This window comes from Lutra lutra, chromosome 16, assembly GCF_902655055.1.
Source record: "Lutra lutra chromosome 16, mLutLut1.2, whole genome shotgun sequence".
In the NCBI taxonomy this organism is placed as follows: domain Eukaryota; kingdom Metazoa; phylum Chordata; class Mammalia; order Carnivora; family Mustelidae; genus Lutra; species Lutra lutra.
Window position 1 is genome coordinate 59,176,163 of NC_062293.1, and position 23,480 is coordinate 59,199,642.

Genomic DNA, 23,480 nt, shown 5'->3' on the forward strand with positions numbered 1-23,480 from the left:
AGCGGAGTCCCAAAGGAGCAGAAGCCATGGACTGAGGCAGGGAAGGACCAATCTAGAGATAAAGGAAGAACCAACTGCTGGACTCCTACAAGGGGTGGGGGAAGGACAGGGAGAAGGGAAAAGTCAAGCAAGGTGCCTTGGAGCAAGGAGGGGGTACAGGAAGCACAGGCGGGAGTGGAGGGGTGAGGGGAGGGGGACAGATGAAAAGTCAGTGTAGCTGGTGAAGTTCACCGTTGGGTCCTCTTCATGGGCATGCCTGCTCTCATTCAGATGTTTTGTTTCTGATGGGCTCCTCAGTGATGCTTCTAGTGATGCTTTAAACCCCTGGGGAAAGCGCACTCAAAGAAACCAAGTCAGAACTAGGTAGAGAAGATAGTTCCAAGAGCCTAGAGAGAGGGATGGGGAAGTGGGAGAGGAGACGAGTGAGAAACCAGGAGAGCTGGAAGGGAGTAGGAGAACCGGCCCGAAAGTGGGAACAAGGTTGCTGATAGAAGATGGAAAAGGGGGAGCACCTGGGTGGCTCAGTCAGTTAAGCATCTGCCTTCAGCAGGGAGCCTGCTTCTCCCTCTCCCACTTCCCCCTGCTTGTATTCCCTCTCTCCATGCCTCTCTCTCTGTGTCAAATAAATAAATAAAACCTTAAAAAAAGAAGAAGAAGGAAAAGGAAGGAGAGGCACGTGACATGAGGGGGTGAGGGGAGGAAGGGACCTTGCATGGGAGATCTAAGGGTGTGTGTGGACCTTGATGAGTGATCGTGGCCCATTCAATAGAACCAGTTGTAGCCCTTCCTCTGCTCTGCCCTCTACCACGGGGCGTTAATCCCCGCAGGCTTGTTTTCCAAGCTCCTGTGATCATTGCCTTCTGGCTGTGTTCAGCCCACGATAGGTAAGAGATTGGCTGGGGGGGCCTGAGAAAGCCCGGGGACCCTGGCAGACACACTGACTCCAGCTCCTACTCCACAGGCCCACTCTGCCTCCAGTTTCTGGAAGGCAACCTTGCTTCCTGAGCTCTGGCAATGCTGGGGCCCCTCTCTGTGCCTTCTCCACATCTTGTCTATAGATCGGGGACTCGGGTGCAGAGGATTGAGTCAATGACACCATCTGTTGTGCATTGTGTTTGTTAATCTATATCTTATTATTATTATTTTTTAATTTTATTTTTTATAAACATATTTTTATCCCCAGGGGTACAGGTCTGTGAATCGCCAGGTTCACACACTTCACAGCACTCACCATAGCACATACCCTCCCCAATATCCATAACCCCACCCCCCTCTCCCAACCCCCCTCCCCCCATCAACCCTCAGTTTCTTTTGTGAGATTAAGAGTCACTTATGGTTTGTCTCCCTCCCAATCCCATCTTGTTACATTTATTCTTCTCCTACCCCCTTAACCCCCCATATTGCATCTCCTCTCCCTCATATCAGGGAGATCATATGATAGTTGTCTTTCTCCGATTAATCTATATCTTATTTTTATTTTTTTATAAGATTTTATTTATGTGACAGAGAGAGAGGAGAGAGAAAGCACTAGCAGAGGGAGGGGCAGAGGGAGAGGGAGAAGCAGGCTTGGGAGCGTAACGCAGGACTGGATCCCAGGTCCTGAGATCATGACCTGAGAGGAAGGCAGATGCTTCACCCACTGAGCCCCCAGGTGCCCCAATAGTGTCACGTTTCATCCTGGTCCTACTTATTGTCAATAAGCACTGTGCTTTAACCTCATTCATGCTTTGTCATGATCAGGTTCATTGCATAGTACCCCACAGTGTCACTCACACCACGTTTTACTTGCTCACAGTCCCGCCGGGTGAGGACCCCTGTCACCCACAGTCCCCGTGGCGACGCAGAATGCGCTGATGCCCTTTTCCAACGAGCTGTGTTATGGGCCCCTTGGAGGACTTGTTTGGGAGATAGTCTCTGCCTCTGTGAACGTCTATTATCTTTAACTATGCCCACAATGGGATTTCTGAGTCCCGGGGCATGTTTAAACCCAATTTGAGTCCCTACTCCCAGCTTGCTCTGAAGAATGACTGTCCCTGTCTCCACGTCCAGCAGCAGTGCAACACTGTGTCCTGCCATTCCGGACTCCCAGCAACGGTGAAGGGTACGGACTCTGGGCTCACACTGCCTGTGCCTGAGCCCGGCTCTGACACTTACCAACGCCGTGCCCTTGGGAGAGTTACCCAAACCCCCTGTGCCTTCTTTGCCTCTTTGGTAAAAGGAGAAAGTGAATGATATTAACACTGACACAGGGCTCAGAGGAGATTGAATTGAAATTTTTTTTTAAATATTTTATTTATTTATTTGACAGAGATCACAAGCAAGCAGAGAGGCAGGCAGAAAGAGATTGGAAAGCAGGCTCCCTGCTGAGCAGAGAGCCCGATTCGGGGCTCGATCCCAGGGCCCCGGGATCATGACCCAAGCCAAAGGCAGAAGCTTTAACCCACTGAGCCACCAGGCGCCCCTGAACTGAATTTTTAATTTTTTGCTTTTTTCAACAGCTTTACCGAGGTATAATTGAGAAACAATAAACTGGGCATATTTCAAAGGTCTGAATTGGGAAGTTTTGACAGATGTATACACCCACGAAACCGTCCCCGTCATCAGGAGAATGGACACATCCACCATCCCTCAAAGTTTCCTTCTACCTCTTTGTAACCCTCCTACTGCCCTTCCACCCACGCCCTAGGCAACCAGTGCCGTCTGTCGTCCTAGAGCACTTTGCATTTTCTGGAATTTTATGCAAAAGGAAATATACAGAATGTACTCTTTTTTTTTTAAGATTTAATAAAATTTCTTGATTTATTTGAGAGAGAGAGAGAGAGAGAGAGAGAGAGCACCTGTGAGTCCAAGTGGGGGCGGGGAAGAGGAAAAGAGAGAAACCCAAGCCGACTCCCTGGCAAGGGTAGTGCCCAATGTGGGACTCAGTCCCGCAACCGTGAGATCATGACCCAAGCCGGAACCAAGAGTCAGACGCTCAACCCACTGAGCCACCCAGGAGCCCCAATGTGGGCTCTTTTTGTCTGTCTTCTTTCACTTTACAGCAATCATCTACGTTGTGTGTCTCAAGAGTTCATTCCTTTTTATTGTTGAAAATTATTGATTTGATTATCAATGGCAATCAGTTTGATTATCCCTTCACCTGCTGATGGGCCGTTGGATTACTTCCAGTCCTGGGCTATTATGAGTAACACTGCTGGGAACATTCATGCACAAGTCTTTGATTGGACGCTGTGCTTTCATTTCTCTTGGAAAATACCTAGGAGTGGAACAGCTGGACTATATTACAACTGAGTCTGTAACTTGGCTCGCAGCTGTTTTCCCAAGTGGTCGTAGCATTTGACATCCCATCAGCAATGTATGAGAGCTTAGTTTCTCCATACCCTCACTAATACTTAGGATGGTCGACCCTTTTTAAAAAAAATTTTTTTTTAAAGATTTTATTTATTTATTTGACAGAGAGAAATCACAAGTAGGCAGAGAGGCAGGCAGAGAGAGAGGAGGAAGCAGGCTCCCCGCTGAACAGAAAGCCCGACGCGGGGCTCGAACCCAGGACCTGGGATCATGGCCTCAGCCGAAGGCAGCGGCTTAACCCACTGAGCCACCCAGGCGCCCCAAAAAAAATTTTTTTAAAGATTTTATTTATTTATTTGACAGACAGAGATCACAAGTAGGCAGAGAGGCAGGCAGAGAGGAGGAAGCAGGCTCCCTGCTGAGCAGAGAGCCCGATGCGGGGCTCGATCCCAGGACCCTGAGATCATGACCTGAGCCAAAGGCAGAGGCTTTAACCCAGAGCCACCCAGGTGCTCCGGATAGTCGACGCTTTAAAATCTGGAATGGGGGCACCTGGGTGACTCAGTCAATTAGGTGTCTGACTCTTGATTTCGACTCAGGTCATGATCTCAGGGTCATGAGATCGAACCCTGTGTCGGGCTCCACACTCAGCACAGAGCCTGCTTAAGATTCTCCCTCTACCCCCACCATCACGTGCTCTCCTTCTCTCAAAATGAAATAAATAAAATGAAGAAACAAGGCGAAATCTGGAACGGAGTACAGGAGATTTTAACCAACTCTGGTTAAGTCCAAGCATTCATCCTTCTTACTCCTTGTGCCGAGCTGTTGACTTGCAGGCTACTAGAGCAAAACGTCATAGTGATGTTGACTGGTCACACTTGAAATCAGTGGCTCTTAACGGGGACCCATTTTGCCCCTCCCCTCACGGGACATTTGGCGGCATCAGGAACCATTTTGGATGGTCAGTCTGCGCTCAGAAGAGGGTTCTACTGGCATCTCATCGATATTCCTAAATGCCCTATGATGCCCGTGACAGTCACCTACAAAAGGGATTATCTGGCCCCAAACATCAGACGTGGTTCATCCCATCGCCCCATTTTATTGCCTTTTCAACAGGCACCATTTTGGTCTGCTTCCTCTCTCTAGAACCTTTTTTTTTTTAATTTTTAAGATTTTATTTATTTATTTGACACACACAGAGAGAGATCACAAGTAGGCAGAGAGGCAGGCAGAGAGAGAGGGGGAGGCAGGCTCCCCGCTGAGCAGAGAGCCTGATGCAGAGCTCGATCCCAGGACCCCGGGATCATGACCGGAGTCCAAGGCAGAGGCTTGACCCACAGAGCCCCCCGGCGCCTCCTCCCTCTAGAATCTAAGCACAGTGCCCTCGTCGGTCCTGTTTCCACTGTGTCTCCAGAGCTGAGCGTGGAGCCTGGGTCATTGCACAGGCACGCAGGAAGTATCTGTTGAACGAGTGGTTGAAAATATTGTTCATTTGTAGTTTTTTCATGTGCTCATCAAATATTTATTGGCGATAAACCCAGATGCATCTACAGCGGGAGCCTGACATTGAATAAATAATCACGCAGAGTAAATAGTTTGGAACTGTGATAAGAACTTTCCAAGTTAAGGCTTAAATAGCAGCGAGGGAGAGCATTCAGCGGGTGCTGTGACTCAGTGTAGGGCGGGGTGGTCAGGCCAGGCTTCCCCGCAGAGGTGATATTTGAGCTGATCGCCACTGTCACCGCCACCAGGCGACTGGTCAGTTAGCCAGGTAGAGGGAGGCGCGTGGAGGTGCACGCAGGACAGCATCCAGACATAGGGAACAGAGTGTGTGAAGGGCACTTGGTGGGAAGGGAAGTCGTACACGTCAGGAGCAGAGAGAAGGCCCGGGTGGCAGAGGCACAGAGATTTTATTTATTTGAAAGACAGAGAGAGTGAGAGAGCACAAGCAGGGGGAGCAGCAGACAGAAAGAGGGGGGAAGCAGGCCCCCCGCCGAGCAGAGAGCCCAATGCGGGGCTCAATCCCAGGACCTGGGACCGCGACCCGAGCCAAAGACAGAGGCTTAACCCACTGAGGCACCCAGGTGCCCCAGATTTTAAGGATTTTAAATGGAAAGTGACAAGACCTAAGTTTGAAACAAACAAACAGATGTTCGCTTCAGGAGAATGGGTGTTAGAAGGACAAGCAGGGAAGCAGGGATGTGGTTTTAGAGGCAACTTCGGTGTGCAGGCAGGGGCGGAGACGGTGGGCCGGCCTGGGGGGCAGCTGCGAGCTTGGGGACGAGCTGGGTATAGTGCAGGGACAAGAAGCATGAAATTCTGGAGCCGGACAACACCTTAAAAAAACAACAGGGGCACCTGGGTGGCTCAGTGGGTTAAAGCCTCTGCCTTTGGCTCAGGTCATGATCCCAGAGTCCTGGGATCAAGCCCCATATGGGGCTCTCTGCTGGGCAGGGAGCCTGCTTCCCTTCCTCTCTCTCTGCCTGCCTCTCTGCCTACTTGTGATCTCTGTCAAATAAATAAATAAATAAAAACCTAAAAAAAAAACTTTAAATAAAAAAAATAAAAATAAAAAGCAACAAAAAACACAACAACTCACCATTAGTCAAAAAAAAATAGAAAACTAAAAACAAATGACAGATAATTCATTAAAGTCCATTAGAAGAGCAGGGTAATTCACGTAGTGCCGTGTCCCTTTAATATTTTTACTGCAGAAAAGGAGAGCCTTATCAAGAAATGGTTAAGAGGGGGAAGAAAAACGGAAAATGGGAGAGAGCTGAGGGCAAAAGGAGAGAAAAAGGAAGAAGAAGATGGGAAGGTGTGAGTCAGAGAGTGAAGGAGAGGTGGGTCAGGAGGGCTCTGGGCGAGGGGACAGGGATGTGGCGTTGCTGGGGTCCCGGGCAGAGAAGGGACTGAAAGGCAGACTCAGAGGGAGGGTGAGTGAATGGAGGCGCTTGGAAGAGATGCCCGCAGGGAGGCCGGGACAAGTCTGGGGAGAGCGAGCAGAAGCCCGAAGGCCATGTGGGAGTCTGAAGGCTGAGGCCAAGGCACGGGGGAGCTGGACGTTAGGGAGGACAGTGTGCAGAGTCAGGTCCAGGCTCAGAAGGAAGGAAAGGGAAACGTGTGTATGGGTAGAAGGACGGGGAAGCGAGAAAGTGGAGGACAGGTCTGGAAAGATTCCGAGGGAGGGGAATGGCGGGTGTGGCCAAGCATCTGACTGAGGCCTTACCCCGCTCCCCACCCTCTGCTGACTTCTGGCCTCTGTTTTTGTCGCTTTGCTAGGAAGGAGGCTGGGGGATGCGGATAGTGATGGCGGGAGGTGGAACGCAAGGGGCCCGGGCATTGCATTATGTCAGGGATAGGGAATGGAATGGAGAGCCAAGATGGGGTGCTGGGGCACGGTGCCAGGAAGCCAGGAGTCAATTGGAGGGGAAGGGACAGGGGCAGCAGGGTGGTGGCTCTGGGAATAGAGACTCCAGGGAGGCAGCCAAAGCTCCATGCTCGGGAATTCTGAGGGTTGGGACCAGGATTCCCGAAGCTGGGTACGGTTAGGGTAGCCAACTAGAGAGAGGGAAAGAAAAAAGAAAAAAAAAAAAAAAAGAGCAGAGTGTGGGGGCGAAAGTAGGGCGGGACAAAGAGCGCCGTGCGTAGAAACCAAGAGTCCCTGCCGGTGCGGGGGGGGGGTTGGGGAGGCGGAGACCAGGGTCCCGGGGCATCCCGCCAGCTCCGCAGTATCCCAGGCGCACCTGCTGGGTAGAGGTGAGGAGGCGTCTTGGTGCCCAAGGGAAGTCCAGTCCCGAGGGGCTGACTCCGAGCTCGGAACTCCGGAGAAGCCTCCACCTCCCCCCGACCGGCAGTCCCAGCCCTGCAAGAGAAGGGGCGTGACCCTGGCGCTCAGGTTTCTTCCTCTTCACCTGGGCCTGGAGGGGTGGGGGCCAGGACTTCCGGCTCAGGTGAGTGTCCCTTCGGTGACGTCAGGTCACTCTCGGCCGCCCCTGCGGTCCGGCCCGCCCCGCGCTCCCGGTGCCTGCGGGGGCGCGCCCCTGACGCCCTACAAATACTCAGGTGCGCCGCACCTGTCCGCCCGCACCTGCCCGCTCTCGGCTGAGCGACTTCTCCCTCTCACGGCAGCCTCAGGCCGACAGCGCAGGGTACTTTGGGGACCGCCGGCCCCCGGGATCGCGCGCATACTGCCCCTCCGCCTTTTGTTTGGGTAGGGTCTACGCGAGCGCCAGGGGGGACCGCCTGGCCCTCGCCGATCGCTTTTTCGACCACCAGTCCTCGGGCGGAACCTGTTCCTTGAGCTTGAAGACCCTCGCCCGCCGGAAGAAGGATCGGTTTGTGTTTTCTTCGGGTGACAAAAAGATTTGGAATCACCGGACCCAAACCCTTCTCTTTGGGTGACTCGAGACTCCACTGCAAGTGGTCTTTTTGTGGGGCCGACCCCCCAGGCTTTGTCTGTTCTACCGCAGGGTCGCCCGCCCCGTCTTTCTGAGGGCAGAGATGGCCAATTCGGGCCTGCAGCTGCTGGGCTTCGCCATGGCCCTGCTGGGCTGGGTGGCCCTGGTGGCGTGCACCGCCATCCCGCAGTGGCAGATGAGTTCGTACGCGGGCGACAATATCATCACGGCCCAGGCCATGTACAAGGGGCTGTGGATGGAGTGCATCACGCAGAGCACCGGCCTCATGAGCTGCAAATCGTACGACTCGGTGCTCGCCCTGTCCGGTAAGGCCGCGGGGCGGACGGGGCGGACGCGCCCGGAGCCATGGGCGCGGGACGGGGAGCGGGAAGGGGCGCCAGGCCCCACCGCCCGACGCCCGGGGGTGCCGGGGAGCGGGCAGGGAGGAAGAAGCGGAAGCGGCCGCGGGCTCGGGTTCCAGCGGCTGCACGTCCGCCTGCGCCCCCGCCGGCCAGGCCCCCTCCCTCCCCAGCGCCCCCCCCTCCCGCGGCCGGCGGCCCAACCCCCTCCAGCTCTCTCCTCCCGCGCCGGCCCGCGCAGGTGGCGGCCTCCGTCTCCCGCCCTTTTCTCCCGGACAAAAGGCGGCGCCTGGCGGAGGGCGCGGGGTCGACCGGGGAGCCGTGCGCTGGGCCCGACAGACGTGGGCCGCCGCCTGCGGCCTGTAATCTTATCGGCCGATTAGCCGAAGCCACAAACCCGGTGGCCACGATAGCGGGGTCAGCGCTGGGCCGCGGGACGGACCGTTCGGCCGCGGGGGTGCTCCGCTCGCTGCCTCCGTGGGCCTCCGCTGGCCTCGCCCCCCCCCCCCCCCCCAACCCCGGGCAGTTTCATCGAAACCCTTGCGCCCCGGGCGCGTCCCAGGGCCGAGAGAGGGCGGGGCGGGGCGGGAAGGCCGTGGAGCCGCGAGGGGCGGGACCCACCTGCTCGGTCCCGGGCTCGGGCGCCTAAGGGGCCCCAGGCCAGCGGCCCGCACGTCCAGCAATGAGGGCGTCCTTCCCCCTTCCCCGCAGCGGCCCTGCAGGCCACCCGAGCCCTGATGGTGGTATCCCTGGTGCTGGGCTTCCTGGCCATGTTCGTGGCCACCATGGGCATGAAGTGCACCAACTGCGGGGGAGACGACAAAGTGAAGAAAGCCCGGATAGCCACGACCGGAGGGATCATTTTCATCGTGGCAGGTGAGCTCGGCCCTGCATCCCGGACCAAGGGTGTGTAAGGCGCTGGTTTGGGGTCTGCCAAAACATCTGAACCATCCTCTCTCCAGGTCTTGCTGCCCTGGTAGCGTGTTCCTGGTATGGCCACCAGATTGTCACCGACTTTTATAACCCACTGGTTCCCATGAATCTTAAGTAAGTATGGGAGCCCTGCCTCCCAAGGGGACGCCAGGCCTGGGCTCCCCAGTCAGGAAAGGTGGGCTTTCTGACCCCAGCCCCCTCTCTCCGTAGGTACGAGTTTGGTCCTGCCATCTTCATTGGCTGGGCAGGGTCTGCTCTGGTCATCCTGGGAGGTGCCCTCCTCTCCTGCTCCTGTCCTGGGAGTGAGGACAAAACTGGGTACCGTGCACCCCGCTCCTACCCTAAGCCTAACTCTGCCAAGGAGTACGTGTGAGCTGGGACCACCCCTGCCCCAGCTGGTCAGCCTCTGGTATGCCCAGGTACCAGAAATAACCTGGGGCAGATCTCAGCTCATGGGCAGGGTGCAGAGCTGAAGCCTCATCACCCCAGCCCAGCACACTGTGTACATACAGTTCCCCTCAGGGTGAGGGTAAGGGGAGGGGGGAGGGAGACAAAGGGGGGGTGTTGGGTGTGCTTTTTGTACAGTAATAAAAAAGTATGTTTTGGAAAGTAGGCTTCTTTTTTTCCGCTTCAGGGCCTCTGCTTTCTTCCAGCCCAAATCCTTGCAGGGAACCCGGAACCTTTAAATGTACCTGCTTTGGCTTAAAATAGACCCCATATTGAACATCAGTGGTGTGCACGGCTCTCCCTGTGCCACCATTCCTTGTCATTCGGGCCCCAACACTATTAACCCTGAAAGACTCAGGTGCTTGCTTTCCCTCAGCTTTTCTGTTCCTCAGTCTTGCTTAAGTGACTACCCAAGTTCCTTTCAAAAGAAAAATACTTTATTAGGCAGGGAGGGGAGGGGTTCCCATTCTCTTCACCTTCCCCGACTGCCCCTTTCCCACCTTTTGTCTTGAGGGGAAGCTACTCTCTGACTCACAGGTCACAGGGCAGGGCCTCTGCGACCCAGGGAACAAAGGTGAGGACAGGGACAGGGCAAGGCCAACGCAAACAATGGGAGGATGGTTATGGGTCCAAGGTCTTTCTCCTCCTCCCAGTTCCAGGCCAGTCAGACATCCAGGTCATCATCTGGGTCTTCCTGGTCCAGGTCGTCGTATGCATCTGGCTCATAGAAGATGCGGCCGGTGGCCTGCCTGGGTCCAGGGTGCAGCAGAGCCTGCTGTCTGAGGAAGGAGAAGGGGAGAATGGGGGCTGGTGAGGGAGGGATTGGGGTTCATGTCTACACACTCCCTTCCTGGTGACAGACCCCCTCTTCTTTGTCCCTCCATAGCTCCCTGGTCCATGTCTCCTTCTCTGACCTCCCTGTTCGGTTGGTGCCGGAGCGCCACCTGGACTGGGACAGACATTCTTGGACCGCTCTCCTAATGACACCTCCCGTTCTCAGAGCTTGAGGGCAAGGATCCTGGCCGGCTTGCTTCACCCACCCACACAGCAGGCAGAGAACACGCGCAGAGTGAGGCCGTTATTAACCTGCCCACCACACCCATCCAGCTTCTTGTCCTCCCAACACTGTTGCCTGGAAACTTCCCCAGGGTCTGGTCTGGGCTGGTCAGAGACCCAAGGCTCTCCTGGAGAGAAGAGACACACAAAGGCTCTCTTGCCTGGTTGGGAGGAAGAGTGGATAGAGAGCCACTCCCCAGACTCCTCTCGGGAGGTGGACTTCAGCCCCTATAAAGTCTGGGAGGTTAACCGATAACCTGCTGGCCCTCCCGTCCCATCCCAGGACAGGCTCTACCCAAGAACAGGGTGCCCAGCCCCTAGCTTTACTTTTCAGAGCTGAACTGGAAGGGCAACGTCAGGCTGTCTTTGGCTGCTCGCTCGCTCTCGGACAGGTGCAGGTTGAAAGTCACGTGAGCTGTGGGGTCCACCTGGAGGTACAGAGGATGCTTCCGCTCTGCTCGTGGCTGGAATCCCCGACCCCACCCCCGCATTCCCTCGTTCTGGCCCCAGCACCCTTAGATACCGGGGGTGTGTGAGGCTCTGGGTCGGGCTGGGACTCCAGCGGGGGTCCTCCCTGGAGGTTCAGGCTGAAGTCAGGCAGGATGGAGAACCACTGGGTCTGCGGAGAAGACAGAGTAGGAACAGAAAGGTGTTTTCCATCTTACGGAGCAAAGCAGGGAAAGGAACTCAGACGGAACAGCATCTGTGTAACGAGGGGCCCGCAGCTCCTGCTGGTGCCTCCTCAGCCCTCCTTCAGACCTCTCCCATCTGAACTCGTGCCTTCTCCCCCAGGGACCGCTCCCAGGCTTTTGTCCTTCGCCATTTCTTTCTTTCTTTTTTTTTTTTTTTTTTTAGATTTTTTAATTTATTTGACAGATGGAGATCACAAGTAGACAAACAGGCAGGCAGAGAGAGAAGGGGAAGCAGGCTCCCTGCTGAGCAGAGAGCCCGATGATGCGGGGCTCGATCCCAGAACCCTGGGATCATGACCTGAGCCGAAGGCAGAGGCTTTAACCCACTGAGCCACCCAGCCGCCCCCTGTCCTTTGCCATTTCTTGGAAGGTGACAGTTCTCCCTGGTTATTAAGCTCATGGGATCAGAGTCAGGCCATCTTTGAGTTCAAATGCTGGCTCTACCACGTCCTCTCTGGAACTGTGGGGAACCTTCCCCAAGCCACTCAATGGGGAGAATAAAACCACCTCACGGGCCAGCCATGAAGATTCAATGAGGGAAACGATGACACACCAGGAAGTGCCCCTCACATCAGCTCTTTCCCCTTCTGTGTGACCCTGACCTTCTGTGTTTCCCTAAGGTTCTCCTGACCTGACGGGCTGGGCGCTGTTGGGGCCTCCAAGAGAGGATGTGGGCCGAAGCCTGGCCCATGGTCCCACTCAGGGTCACTTCAGCCTGGGCCAGGCTGCTCAGGGCTCCCAGCGGGCCTGGGCCATGGAGCTCTTCGTGCAGCAGGCCGAGCACTCGCACAGGCTCTACTGGGGAGCTGCCACCTGGAGGGACAAGGAGGGAGGGGCGTGAAGGGCAGGAGGGAACATTTGGGATGGAGGCGTAGGATGGAAACGCATGGGAGATGAGGCGCCATCCCATGCGGCTCTGCCGGGGCTGACCTCCCTTGGCTGGTCTCGCAGTCCTGGAGACTCCTGCCCTCACCTTATTACTGCGAATCTGAACACGGCTCACTTGGACTTCAGTCCTCGGGAGCTCCTTGCTCAGGAGCTCCTTGCTCGGGAGCTCCTCGGGATGGAGTCAGCCCCTTCGTTACCTGCTCTCTGCCTCCCGTCAGCTTCAGTCTCTTACACACTGAACTCCTTGCAGGTCTGGGAACTTTACGCTGTGATCCCAGTCAACGCCTTTGGTTCCTTCCCTTTCTTTCTCCCTTTCTGGGCACATTGACAAAGTGTTAGGCACTGTGCCGTATATTGTCACATTTCAGTCCCTACAGAGACCAGCATTTTTAGGCTGAACCACATGAAACTGCTATTACTTGACATCTGTGCACATCTGACCTACCCACACAGACTAATGGTTCACCCTAATACTACCTGTTCACCCTCCCACCTGCCTTTTTTTAAAAAAAAATTTTTTTTAAGATTTTATTTATTTGACAGAGACCACAAGTGAGCAGAGAGGCAGGCAGAGACAGAGAGGGGGAAGCAGGCTCCCCGCTGAGCAGAGAGCCCAATGTGGGGCTCGACCCCAGGACCCTGAGATCATGACCCGAGCTGAAGGCAGAGGCTTTAGCCCACTGAACACACACCCTCCCTCTCCCTCCTGCTTCTAGAGTGAACTGAAACCCTGGGAGATTAGACACCTTAACACAAGGCTGGGCGTCTGACTCCAGAGAGCCCACTGGAGAATCCACAGTCTACTTCAGGGGTACTCCCAGGGCCCCTGGTCTGCCCCAGTTGGCCTGCTCTTCCAGGCAGCTCTTTCCCGAAGGCACTCTGTGCCTGTTCCTTTATCATCACGGCTGTTATCAGACTATCATAATTGCTTATTTACCTATCTGTATCCTCTACGGGACTTTGAACAAAAATCTGACTATAGCTAGTCCTTACCTTTCCATCATCTAGAACTGTACCCGCCACGTTGCATAATTCTTATCTGTTGTGCAAATGAATGAAACAGGTAAGAAAGAACTTGGAAAAGAAATAGTAAAGTGGTAAGTGGCATCATGGTAAAGTCGGGACGGAAGACAGACAACAAATTGATGTTATAAGGCCCAACCGGAGATCTCTAACATGTTTTTTCTTAGGCTGGAAAGGGGCTTGCTCCTTGGCAGGGGAAGGTATATGAGAAGAATGAAGGAGTCTCACCAGGGCGGGAGTGCTGCTGGCTGAGGGCACAGAGGGCCTGGCAGAGTGCGGGACAGGGAAGGTGCAGCAGCAGCCAGCTCAGGGAATCAAGAGCGATGGTGACAGGACCAGGATCCGTCCTCTTGCACATGGCTTGCAAGGCTTCCAGGGGTCCCCCCGGAAGGGCCTCCCCAGACCAGTTGAGAGGATCTCTGAAGAGGTCATGGTAAATCAGCCTGCAAAGGGAAAACAGGACACAACGTAACACTTAACACTGCCCCCTTCTCTCAATCTTGAACTTCACCCTGTGATCCTTGGGGCTGTACTTTTCTGACTTAATATCCTAAATATCAGTGAAAAGGATACCAAGAAATACAACATAGTGTTTGAAAGCACAGACTTTGGTGTCAGAAAGCCCTGAGCGCCAAGCTTGGCTTTACTACGGACCCAAGGTCACCCGACTCATAAATTACTTAAGCTAAGGCCCAGTTTCTTCAACTGGGGAATAGGGATACTAACTGCTTGATCTTCAGAATAACGCTTGACACACAGCAAATACTCGGTAAATGTCAGCTATCATCATCATCAAATATCTCCTAAGTGTTGTTCCCCGGAGGAACAGAGAAAAGAAGACAGGACCTGTGGTTCCTGCTAGCAGAACAGCTTCGAGAAGGTCGAGAACTAAGTTGCGAGGCACCACCTGCCAATAAAACAGTAACAGCAAGTGCAGGCAAGGGAGCGTGGCATGGCTTAGAAGTCCCGGGGCAGGATTCATGGTGGCCAAACTTGTTCCGGACCCCTCCTCTCTATCTTTTGCTTCTCTTATCAATGCCTTAACATAACCCGTCACAACCTCTGATACAAACTTAGCGCCGAACAGACAGGCATGATTCCCACTGAGCTATCCAGACCAGAGAGGAGTCTTTAACCAGGCACCCAGGTGGGTTCAGGAGCCTCCTGACCTCTTCCCCCACAGCAGTCTGTAAGTCCTGGAAATTCTACCTGCTAGAATCCTTTCACGTTTGTCCTAAACTCTCTATCCTTACTGCTACTATCTTAAGCAGCAGACCCCTGTCACCTCCTAACACCACTCCCTGGGATTTATTAGGGCGGGCACCACTCCTGTCTCATTCCCTGCACCTACTGCAGCACCCGTTTCATAACCGGAATTCAGCGCATATGTGCCTGAGTGTACCTGGAAAACTGCCAGCAGCCCGCCCTCCCAGGTCTGTCTCCAGGCTGTCCCTTTCTAACCTCCTTCTCCACTCGGGATGCTTCTCCACACCGGCTGTTATCACTCTCCTCCCAAATTCCGAAATGACTCTCGCCACTTTTAGGATAACGTCTAAACCCTCCTTCCCGCTCTGTAAGACCTTGTGCTATGAGGTGCCTTTTTATCTGTCTCGACACAAGCAGCTCTCCCACCTCCCACAAACAGCACTCTTTCACCCACGTGCCCAAATGTGCACAGGCTCGTCCCTCTGCCTCCAGGACAAATTGCTCAGGAGCTTGCAGCTAGGGCTGGCACAACTCTGGAATCCACGTCTGCATAAAGTACCATGAGATTGTGAGTGACAAAAAGGCAGAATGTTTATTTATTATTATTATTATTATTCTTTAAAGTTTTACTTATAAGCAGCCTCTACACGCAACGTGGCGCCGGAACTCTCAACCCTGAGGTCCGGAGTAGCAGGCTCTGCCCACTGAGCCAGCCAGGTGCCCCAGAATGTATTTACTCTTATCCCCTGACGCAAAGTCAGGGGTGCTTTATCGGCCTCTTATCGCGCTCTATTCCTCTCCACTTCTCCGGTCTATGCTCTGGATTCTTCAGATACTCACACTGCTCGTCCCTTACGAATCTGCGCCTCCGGAAAGACCCACATCCGTTCACTCAATGTGCATCTGAGCGGCCGCCAGTACACACCGGGTTCTGCGCTTGCTGTTGCCCGCGGACTCCCCAGGAGACCCCTACACGGAATGCGCCCGCTCCAAACGTACCGGCTGTTGACACTGGCGTCAAAACCTTCACGGAACTCGTCCTCGCTCACTTCGCAGCCCAGGATGTGGACCCGCTCCCCACTGAGGCAGAGATGGAGCGTGTCACCGAGTCGGGCCCGGGCCTCCCCCTCTGCCCCGGGGACCCCGGGGACAAGCTGGGCGACACTCACCACAGTGCAGACTTCTTGATCAGCGCCTTCAAGAGACTGCGCCCCTCCCACTCCACGGAGTCTGGGGAGAGCGGGGGACGATAAACAGCGTGAGAAAGCGGAGGTTTCCGTCCTCACGAGCCCCTGGAGGCCACCCCTCGCCTGGGACACATGGCTCTTCCTCTCCGTTTTCGCCCCGGAAGCCCGGCTCGGAAGCCCCTGCGCCTCTGGCCCTCACCACGCAGCAGCACCAGCCCGCCCAGAGCCAGCACCGACTCCATCTCCAATCCGCGCCGGTCCCTTCTCCGGCGCCCTCTGATGGCGTCACGGCCCGCTGACCCGCCCCCTCAGGGCAAAGGGGAGGGACACCATGAATCCTCCCACCACCGACACCCGGCCTCGTCTGGAATGAGGCGATTATGTTCAACATCCCGGCTGGTCCCCTCACGTGGAGGGGCCCCTCCCGAGTCCCGGAGCACAGACACTTCACATTTTTTTGCACGACTAGGGCCGGAAGAGCCGTTGGGGCAGTTGCCGGTGGGCGGGGAAGGAGGCTGCACGAGCCAGTCCGACGGCCCAACCTCGGCCGCGAGGAACGTCATTCCGCCCCGCCCACGCCGCTCAAGGCGGGGCCAGTTCGGTCCCAGGCCCCGCCCCGCCCCCGCCTTCCGCGCTTGCGCGGTACTGCGGCCTCGCGGGGAGCTCACTCCTTTTTCCTCACCCGCCCCCTTAGACCGAGGAGGGGGAACTTTAGTCCGGGTGAAGCGAATACACGTCACCACCGGAAGCAGTGTCAGAGGGGAAGAGGAGGGGGGAAGAAAGGAGGAGGGAGCCCGTAGGGCGGTAAAATGGCGCCTGTCAGAGTGGGAAATCCAGCTGCAGAGGCTGCAGTCCCGCTCCCCAGCGGCTAAGGCACCCCCGACTTCGGGGAGGGGGAGGCCGCTCCGGCCTAGCCGTCCGCGCCCTCCGGCTCCCCCTCCCCCTCCTTGCCCGCTCCTTCGCTCAGCGGCCGGTTCTCCGCTGCCGCGGCCCCCGCCCGCCCTTTCCCGCGGGCAGCCCCCTAGCGCGCCTGCGCAGCGGGCCACTCTCCGCTTCCCCCCCTTCCCCTCCCCCTCCCTTCTCCCCGGCCCCCTCCCCCACTGCCCCCTCCCCCAATTCTCCATCCCCTTCCCTCCTGGTCTCGGAGGACCCCGTCCTAGCCTGACCCGTCTGGGCCCGCAACCTCCGCGAAGCCGTCGGTGCCACTCCCCGCCCATGTGGGCCCCCGCGGGCTGCCCACGCCTGTCCCCCAGCTCCCGGTTCCGCTGGGCTTTCCCCTCGCCGGGGGTGGCTTTCTGAGCCGCCCGCTCCGCGCCCCTCTCTGCAGCCTTTCCTGCCACTCGGGGCCCCCGTTCCCCCTCCCGGCGGCGGGGGGCTGCCCCCGGGGGGCTGGCGGAGCTGGGCCGCGGGGGCCCCGGGGCCGGCGGTGCCGGGGTCATCGGAATGATGCGGACGCAGTGTCTGCTGGGGCTGCGCACGTTCGTGGCCTTCGCCGCCAAGCTCTGGAGCTTCTTCATTTACCTTTTGCGGAGGCAGATCCGCACGGTGAGCTGCGGTGGGCGCTGGTGGTGGTGGGAAGCTCTGTCAGCGGTGCTCACGGGTTTTCGCAAACTGTCGGGCCTCTGTTTGGGCTTCGGAACGGAGTCCCCCGGGCGGCTCTTCCCGTTAGAGACCTGGGGCACCTTTCCCTGGGCCTGGGGCGGAATGGGGAGGGGGGAGACCCTTGTAGTAGAATGGAGATGGGGGTGCTTGTCGGGGACAGGGTTTGGCAACTTTTGGGGGCCAGGGTGGTGGGTGGGGCGCCGTTTGGGAAGCCGGAGTTGTTAGAGAAACCGAAAGGAGGGAACACCTGTTTGATGGCACCAACCCTGCCGACGTGGGCTTGTGGAAGACCCTCCGTGCGTTAGGTCTCCTACCAGGGAAGAGCCCGGGTTATGTGTCAAGGGTAGGGGTGGGTGGGAAAGCGTGTGTGACCAACGAGGAGGGGAACTCGGGGGAAGCCTGGGGTGTGAGGAGAAACCGCTGCGGGTCGCATTAAGGGGACTCCTCCAGAAAGGCCCTGGAAACTTGTGTGGGTATCCGGTTTTGTCAAGACCCTGGGACCAAGAGAGATGCTTTCACATCGGGCTGGAGGGAAGGGAGCCCGTGAAAGTTTGGGTGTCTCTCTGGGAAGATGGGTGCCTGTCAGTGGTGGACGTGCACCGGAGGGCACGCTTGCTTCCCCGGGAGACCCCAGCATGGTGAGGGACACTGTGGGCAGTGAAGTACCCCAGTATCTCTGGGTTCCCTCCCCCTGAGCTTTTCCCCAAGGTCAAAGCTCCAGCCAGAGCCCACTATCATGTAGTGAATGTGCTCCTGTGTTCTCACCACTGGGGAGAGTCCTCTGAAAGGAGTCTGGGGAGGGTTCAGTACGCCGAGGTGCAGAAGTTCTCTGCTCTGTCCTCTTTGGCATCCCTCAGTAAAACTTGGCAGAATAAAAGCAGTTAGGGCCTGCTTCGGCCGGACAATTTCCAGAGAGCCCTGGGTGGTGGCTGGGGAGGTGGCAGTGGCAGTGGCGGTTGACTTACTGACTTGGGGGAGTGGGCCTGGCCTTGAATTTGGTGTCTCCTCTATCACTTCCTGACTTGAGGGTGAGGATTGTTTCTGGGTGGTCATAGTTGTAGGCAGGGCTGTTTCCTTGAAACCCTTAACAGCCAAGAAGAACTTGGGGTCGGAAATGCTGCGATGTGTATGGGGCTAGCTCCTGGGGTTTTCTTCTTACGTTAACTGCTGTGCTCTCTGTCTGGCCTTGCTCCGAGCCCACCCCCTTCCCACCAAATTTCTGTTCTGGGTGCTCATCCGGGTGCTAGTTACTTGCAAAATTGGTCTCCTCTGGGCAGCGCGGACCCTGCAGCCTTTTGTCTTCCCTTCCAATCTGGTGTCTCCCCCCACCCCCACACCCTTTCTGGCAGATGCTCAGAGCATTCCCTTCATGCCCAGCATGTGCAACCCGAGATAGCAGGGCAGGACACCGGAGCTGTCGCGGCCCCCATTGTGGCCCTCATCCCGGCCCAGGGAGAAAAGGGCAGATGCCTTGGCATTAGGGGGAGAGGGCCCCGTGGTTTGTAAGGGGGTTGCCTCGTTCAGTTGAGGCTGGGGCCTGGGGATGGACAGCAGAGCATCCGTCTGTGCTGAGCAGAGGAGAGCAGAGGAAGGGATGGCCAGGCTTGGGTGAGGGAGATCTGGGTGCTAGAAATAGGAGCCTCTAGGGGAGGCCTGGAGAAGCTGGAAGGTTGAGGTGGTGACGTCCTTGTCCCTTCCTCACCTCCCTCATGGCCCTTACTTCACCCTGGCCTTCCCAACACCCCATCCGTCATGCTGGCAGATGGGGCTTTGCAGTGCTGTGCGCCCTGCCCTGGGTTCCGGAATAAGGAGGCAGGTCAGAGGCCTGAGTTCTTGTGCCACTTGTGATTTGGCTGGTAGAGACAGAAGCGGACAGGTGGCTGGTTAAAATAGGTCTGGTGGCCCCCAGCCAGGGGAACTTAGCTGACCTGACAACCCCTGGATTCCCTCATCCTGCCTTCCCCTTAGGTACCCAAGGACCTCCTCCCCTGACTCTTCCTCTCAGCCTACGAAGGAATCTGCCGCTCTCGGGTCCCAAAGGGAGGTGATGGGAGTGGTGACAAAGGAACCTTGGGGTGGACGTGCGAAGGGCCATGCATTGCTCTGTTGTGGCATAGCACGACAGTGTCCTAGCCAAGAGAGTGGGGGCTGGGGTCCGACGGCATGGGTGCCATCCTCGTACCACCACCACATTGACCCTGATACCAACCAGCCGTCCTGTGACAGAGTTCTCGGAGGACAGGCGTGATGGAGATGACATGCATGCTCTCGCCGAGTTTCCACTCTAACGGGGGGATGGGGGGACAGACGACCAAATAAGATACGTGGTCCCGGCTAAGCCTTGGGCTTTTCCGTGTTTAAATAGAGATGATGATGTTGTTTGTCTTATGTTACTCCTACGAGAGTTTGGAGGGTTCAGTGAAATAGCCCTCATTGACTTGCATGATGCCCAGCACACAGCAAGTGTTCCTTGGCATGATCTCCTTGACGAGGGTTCCATCCCCTCCTTCGCTATTTTTAGGTAATTCAGTATCAGACTGTTCGATATGATATCCTCCCCTTATCTCCTGTGTCCCGGAATCGGCTAGGTGAGTATGCTGGCTGGGAAGACCCCTGGAAGGTGTGGTAGGGTTCAAGGTGTGGGCTGGAGGTTGACCCCTCGCGTTGTGGTTCAGGTCAGGTCAAGAGGAAGATCCTGGTGCTGGATCTGGATGAGACGCTTATCCACTCCCATCACGATGGGGTGCTGAGGCCCACTGTCCGGCCTGGAACGCCTCCTGACTTCATCCTTAAGGTGTGTGCGGGATGGGAAGTGATGGGATGGCCCTGTCTGTTGCTCCGCTCCGACCCGGACTTCCTTTCCCAGTCCCAGAGCGTCTGGTCCCTGCGCCCATCCTCTGGCACCAGTGGCACCCTGAAGTAGGGGAGTGGGCAGTGGGAGGGTGCGAGTGTCCTTTCAGCCTGTGCTATGGTGCTCAGGACACCCCCACCCTTCCCTGTTGCTCCACAGGTGGTCATAGACAAACATCCCGTCCGGTTTTTTGTACATAAGAGGCCCCATGTGGACTTTTTCTTAGAAGTGGTGAGTTCGCAGATACTAAGGGGAACTCTGAGGAAGGAATGGTTTTAGGGTTCTGGGGAATCAGATGGCTCACAGGAAGTAGGGGCCGAAGAGAAAGGGGTGCAGGCGGTTTTGGAGAGGGGAGGTTGTGGGACAGTGAGAGCTTGGATGGCTTCCGGGAGCTTGGGTTCACGTGCTGTGCGGATGTAATTCTGTCCTTCCATGGCTGCCTGATCGTCTGTTCATGCAGCTTTGTGTCTTAACGGCGTGTGGTGCCCAAGACTCGGAGCGTGGGGGCCTTCAGAATTTAGAGGGCTGGAGTCCTAGTGAAAGAGAACCGAGTGTCTAGAACCGACACCTCCCTCTCCCCTGCTCAATTTCAGGTGAGTCAGTGGTACGAGCTGGTGGTGTTCACAGCTAGCATGGAGATCTACGGCTCTGCGGTGGCCGACAAACTAGACAACAGCAGGAGCATTCTCAAGCGCAGATACTACAGACAGGTAAGGCGTGGCCCCGCATGCAGGGCTCTGTCCTGGAGTGGGACTCTCTAGGAGGGCCAGGGGAGGTGTGCGGCATCACCCCCTTGGTGGGAGTTAGCCACTCCGGGCATCGTGGGGACCGGGCCATGGTCATGGGGGAGACGGGTCTCCCCTTGATGCCCAGCTCGCCCTACCTTCCAGCACTGCACTTTGGAACTGGGCAGCTACATCAAGGACCTCTCTGTGGTCCACAGCGACCTCTCCAGCATCGTGATCCTGGATAACTCCCCAGGGGCTTACAGGAGCCACCCAGGTACAGGACAAGGAGGCGGGTCTGGCAGACTGGGAAGTGGTTTTGAGGAGGGATTCGGAAAGCCTGGAGCTGGGATTCCTGGTTTACTGTGGGTCAGGATGCGAGGTGTTTCCCTTGCTCCTGAGACGGTGCCCCTACCCCACATGTCCATTTCATAGATCGGGCTGCTCCCCCCACATTTGCTTCCCTGACACAGTGGTCTAGAAGCCTCATGCTCCCATGAGATACGGTGATTAAAAGTTGATTTTCCTTTTGGAGGCTGAATGAGGAAGGTTTTACTTAGGTTGCTGGGTTTGGGTGGGTCAGGAGAGGAACATGTTTTAAGGGAACGATCCCCACCCTAGCTAGAAAAATCAGCCTGTCTCTTGAACTTTGTTTATTCTCACGGGCATCCATCTGACCCGCCCTAGACAACGCCATCCCCATCAAATCGTGGTTCAGTGACCCCAGCGATACCGCCCTTCTCAACTTGCTTCCGATGCTGGATGCGCTCAGGTAAGGGAAGTCAGACACTTAGATCTCTGATGAAAGGAGGTGGGGGAATCCCAAGAGGGAATAAAAATGTGTCCTGTTTGACTCATTTACCTCTTTTCCCTTAAGAACTTAGCATTTGAACCCAGGACTCCTTACAGTAAAGCTCATCGCTTTTAGCCAGTGGGTTTTTGGGCACATTGGACCTCAGTTTCATGTGAAAATGGTGATGATTTCTGGCCCCCCATCTCCCATGAGGCCGCCTGACACCAGTGTTGTGAGGGTATCCACTCTGAGGGCGCCGCCAACTCAAGTTATTGTCGTCCCAGGTTCACCGCGGATGTTCGTTCTGTGCTGAGCCGAAACCTTCACCAACACAGGCTCTGGTGACAGCTGCTCCCCCTCCACCTGAGTCGGGGTGGGGGGGAAGGGAGGGTGAGCCCTCGGGATGCCGTCTGCCGCCCTGTCCAGTGGTGAGGACTGTGTGGGCAGGGTCTGCCATTCCCGCCCCTCTCTGCCCTGGGAGCCCTGCACTCCGCATGGAGTCTGGATGGACACGTGGGCCAGACTCTGAAGCAGCCTCACTCTAACTTCGCGTTCGCACTCCCTGGAAACCCCAGACTGGGACATAAGCGGAGGCCTAGGAGAGCCGATGTCTGGTGGAGAGACAGGACTGGCCAGAATGACAGACAGACATTCGGTAACCGCGAGGCTCAAAGAAAAGCCAAGCCAGCTTTGTTGTGATTTGATTTTTTAAAAACTCTTGTACAAAACTGATCTAATTCTTCACTCCAAGGGCTGGGCTGTGGGTGGGAAACTGGGATTTTTGGGCCACTGGATTTTCCCCCAACGTGTCCCCCCCACCTTTTCCCTCTATTTTCCCTTCTTCCTAGATTCCCTCAGACCTGTAACCAGCTTTCTCTCTCTCTCTCTTTTTTTCTTTCCTCTCTTTTAAACCATGCATTATAACTTTGGAAACCGAAGCTGCCCTAGGTCCTTCTCTCCGGGTTGGGAAATGAGGGGAGGAGCCTTTGTTCACATCCACCCTGTCCCCTGACGGGGCGGGGCCGGGGGTGGGGGGGGGTGGAGAAAGACTGCAGCAGGGACGAGGTTCGGGGAGAGGTGCTGTTGGCTTTGGGGGAAGGAGAAGGAATCTTGACCTCAGACCGTTTGGCGGGAAGGGACTTGGCCACAGGATGGGTGTCCTGCTGGGGAGTGAAAGGACAGCTGTCAGACCCGAGGGAACTTGAGGGGCGGGGCAGTAGGACACAGTGGTACGAAGGGAGGAGAAAGTTGGACCAGAAACCGGAGAGGCGGGACGCCGGGGCACCGACGTGGACTGGGCCGGCAGCCGGCGGCCGCGGCCCGCAGGCGGCGGGCGACTCAGCCCTCGGCCCGCGCCCGCCTCCCGCCGGCTCCGCCCCCTCCCCCGTCTCGGCGCCCCTCCCTCCTCGCAGCCGGCTCTACTTCCCGCGGCCGCCACGTGATGCTCCGCCCTTCTCCGAGATCACATGATTTTTTTTGCCGGCACGGACCTGGCAGTGTTCCTCCGCGCCGACGTAGTCCCTGCCTTTTGAACCTCCTCTCGGCCCCTATTGCCACTTCTTGGAACCTAAGCGTTGTGTGCGTTTCACCGGACAGGTGTTTCGTTTCTGCCCTCCTTTCCTTCCGGAGACCCAGCTCTCCCGTTTGGGCACTACTTTGTTTTGGTGTCAGCGCCCGCCTTCGGCGTACCAGCGCGTTTCGTGAATAGCTAGGCTCATAATTACCTCTGCCTCCCCCATCCCCCCTCCTTTCATCTCGTTTCCGAAAAGAACTTCGGGAGAACCAAGCCTCTCGTTATAATTAGCAGCTCCTAACCCTATGGGTCTCTAGCTCGCTGGGGGAAGGTCGGAGTGTGGGTTTTCGGTTATTTTCGAGGATAGCACAAGCCAACCACCTTCGCTACGTCGCTTGCGTAGTCCACAAGTTGGTTCCAAAGCGACTACGCAGGCGGCGTGAAGGGGGCCGTCCGTAGGCGGTGCTACGCTGGCGGCGTCCGGGCCGCTGCGCTAGTGGCGTAACCTAGCAGG

General features: G+C 56.4%; 3 protein-coding genes across 4 annotated transcripts; 2 read left to right on the forward strand and 1 right to left on the reverse strand.

The window, feature by feature from the left end:
* The first annotated feature begins 6,850 nt into the window (after positions 1-6,850).
* On the forward strand, positions 6,851-9,591 carry CLDN7 (claudin 7). The gene is made up of 4 exons (XM_047709068.1): positions 6,851-8,017; positions 8,762-8,926; positions 9,013-9,097; positions 9,194-9,591. Exons 1-4 carry the CDS (start codon positions 7,795-7,797, stop codon positions 9,354-9,356), a joined length of 636 nt encoding a protein of 211 aa, XP_047565024.1. The 5' UTR covers positions 6,851-7,794; the 3' UTR covers positions 9,357-9,591.
* Positions 9,592-9,849: 258 nt separating this feature from the next.
* Positions 9,850-15,854, reverse strand: ELP5 (elongator acetyltransferase complex subunit 5). Of its 2 annotated transcripts, XM_047708491.1 has the most exons (8): positions 15,682-15,852; positions 15,465-15,525; positions 15,295-15,375; positions 13,318-13,532; positions 11,810-11,991; positions 11,010-11,105; positions 10,814-10,914; positions 9,850-10,209 (listed from the first exon to the last, which is right to left on the reverse strand). In XM_047708491.1, the coding sequence occupies exons 1-8, from the start codon at positions 15,722-15,724 to the stop codon at positions 10,095-10,097; spliced, it is 894 nt and encodes a 297-aa protein (XP_047564447.1). In that variant the 5' UTR covers positions 15,725-15,852; the 3' UTR covers positions 9,850-10,094. The 2 variants fall into 2 exon arrangements, with proteins under 2 accessions (XP_047564447.1, XP_047564448.1); XM_047708492.1 differs by lacking the exon at positions 11,010-11,105 and having other exon boundaries at positions 15,682-15,854.
* Positions 15,855-16,234: 380 nt separating this feature from the next.
* CTDNEP1 (CTD nuclear envelope phosphatase 1) lies at positions 16,235-22,391 on the forward strand. The gene is made up of 8 exons (XM_047708493.1): positions 16,235-17,027; positions 19,606-19,672; positions 19,760-19,878; positions 20,095-20,166; positions 20,529-20,645; positions 20,826-20,937; positions 21,348-21,432; positions 21,738-22,391. The coding sequence occupies exons 1-8, from the start codon at positions 16,926-16,928 to the stop codon at positions 21,796-21,798; spliced, it is 735 nt and encodes a 244-aa protein (XP_047564449.1). The 5' UTR covers positions 16,235-16,925; the 3' UTR covers positions 21,799-22,391.
* Positions 22,392-23,480: the final 1,089 nt, after the last annotated feature.

What these genes read in the sequence shown, in the direction of transcription:
- CLDN7 (XM_047709068.1), top strand. Translation starts at nt 7,795, where the DNA reads ATGGCCAATTCGGGCCTGCAGCTGCTGGGCTTCGCCATGGCCCTGCTG. An exon ending in CTCGGTGCTCGCCCTGTCCG is followed by an intron (nt 8,018 to 8,761) that starts GTAAGGCCGCGG and finishes CCTTCCCCGCAG; the next exon opens with CGGCCCTGCAGGCCACCCGA. An exon ending in CTGGTTCCCATGAATCTTAA is followed by an intron (nt 9,098 to 9,193) that starts GTAAGTATGGGA and finishes CTCTCTCCGTAG; the next exon opens with GTACGAGTTTGGTCCTGCCA.
- ELP5 (XM_047708491.1), bottom strand. Translation starts at nt 15,724, where the DNA reads ATGGAGTCGGTGCTGGCTCTGGGCGGGCTGGTGCTGCTGCGTG. An exon ending in ATCAAGAAGTCTGCACTGTG is followed by an intron (nt 15,376 to 15,464) that starts GTGAGTGTCGCC and finishes TCTCTGCCTCAG; the next exon opens with TGGGGAGCGGGTCCACATCC. An exon ending in GACGCCAGTGTCAACAGCCG is followed by an intron (nt 13,533 to 15,294) that starts GTACGTTTGGAG and finishes TTCCCTTTGCAG; the next exon opens with GCTGATTTACCATGACCTCT.
- CTDNEP1 (XM_047708493.1), top strand. Translation starts at nt 16,926, where the DNA reads ATGATGCGGACGCAGTGTCTGCTGGGGCTGCGCACGTTCGTGGCCTTC. An exon ending in TGGACTTTTTCTTAGAAGTG is followed by an intron (nt 20,167 to 20,528) that starts GTGAGTTCGCAG and finishes GCTCAATTTCAG; the next exon opens with GTGAGTCAGTGGTACGAGCT. An exon ending in GGCTTACAGGAGCCACCCAG is followed by an intron (nt 20,938 to 21,347) that starts GTACAGGACAAG and finishes GACCCGCCCTAG; the next exon opens with ACAACGCCATCCCCATCAAA.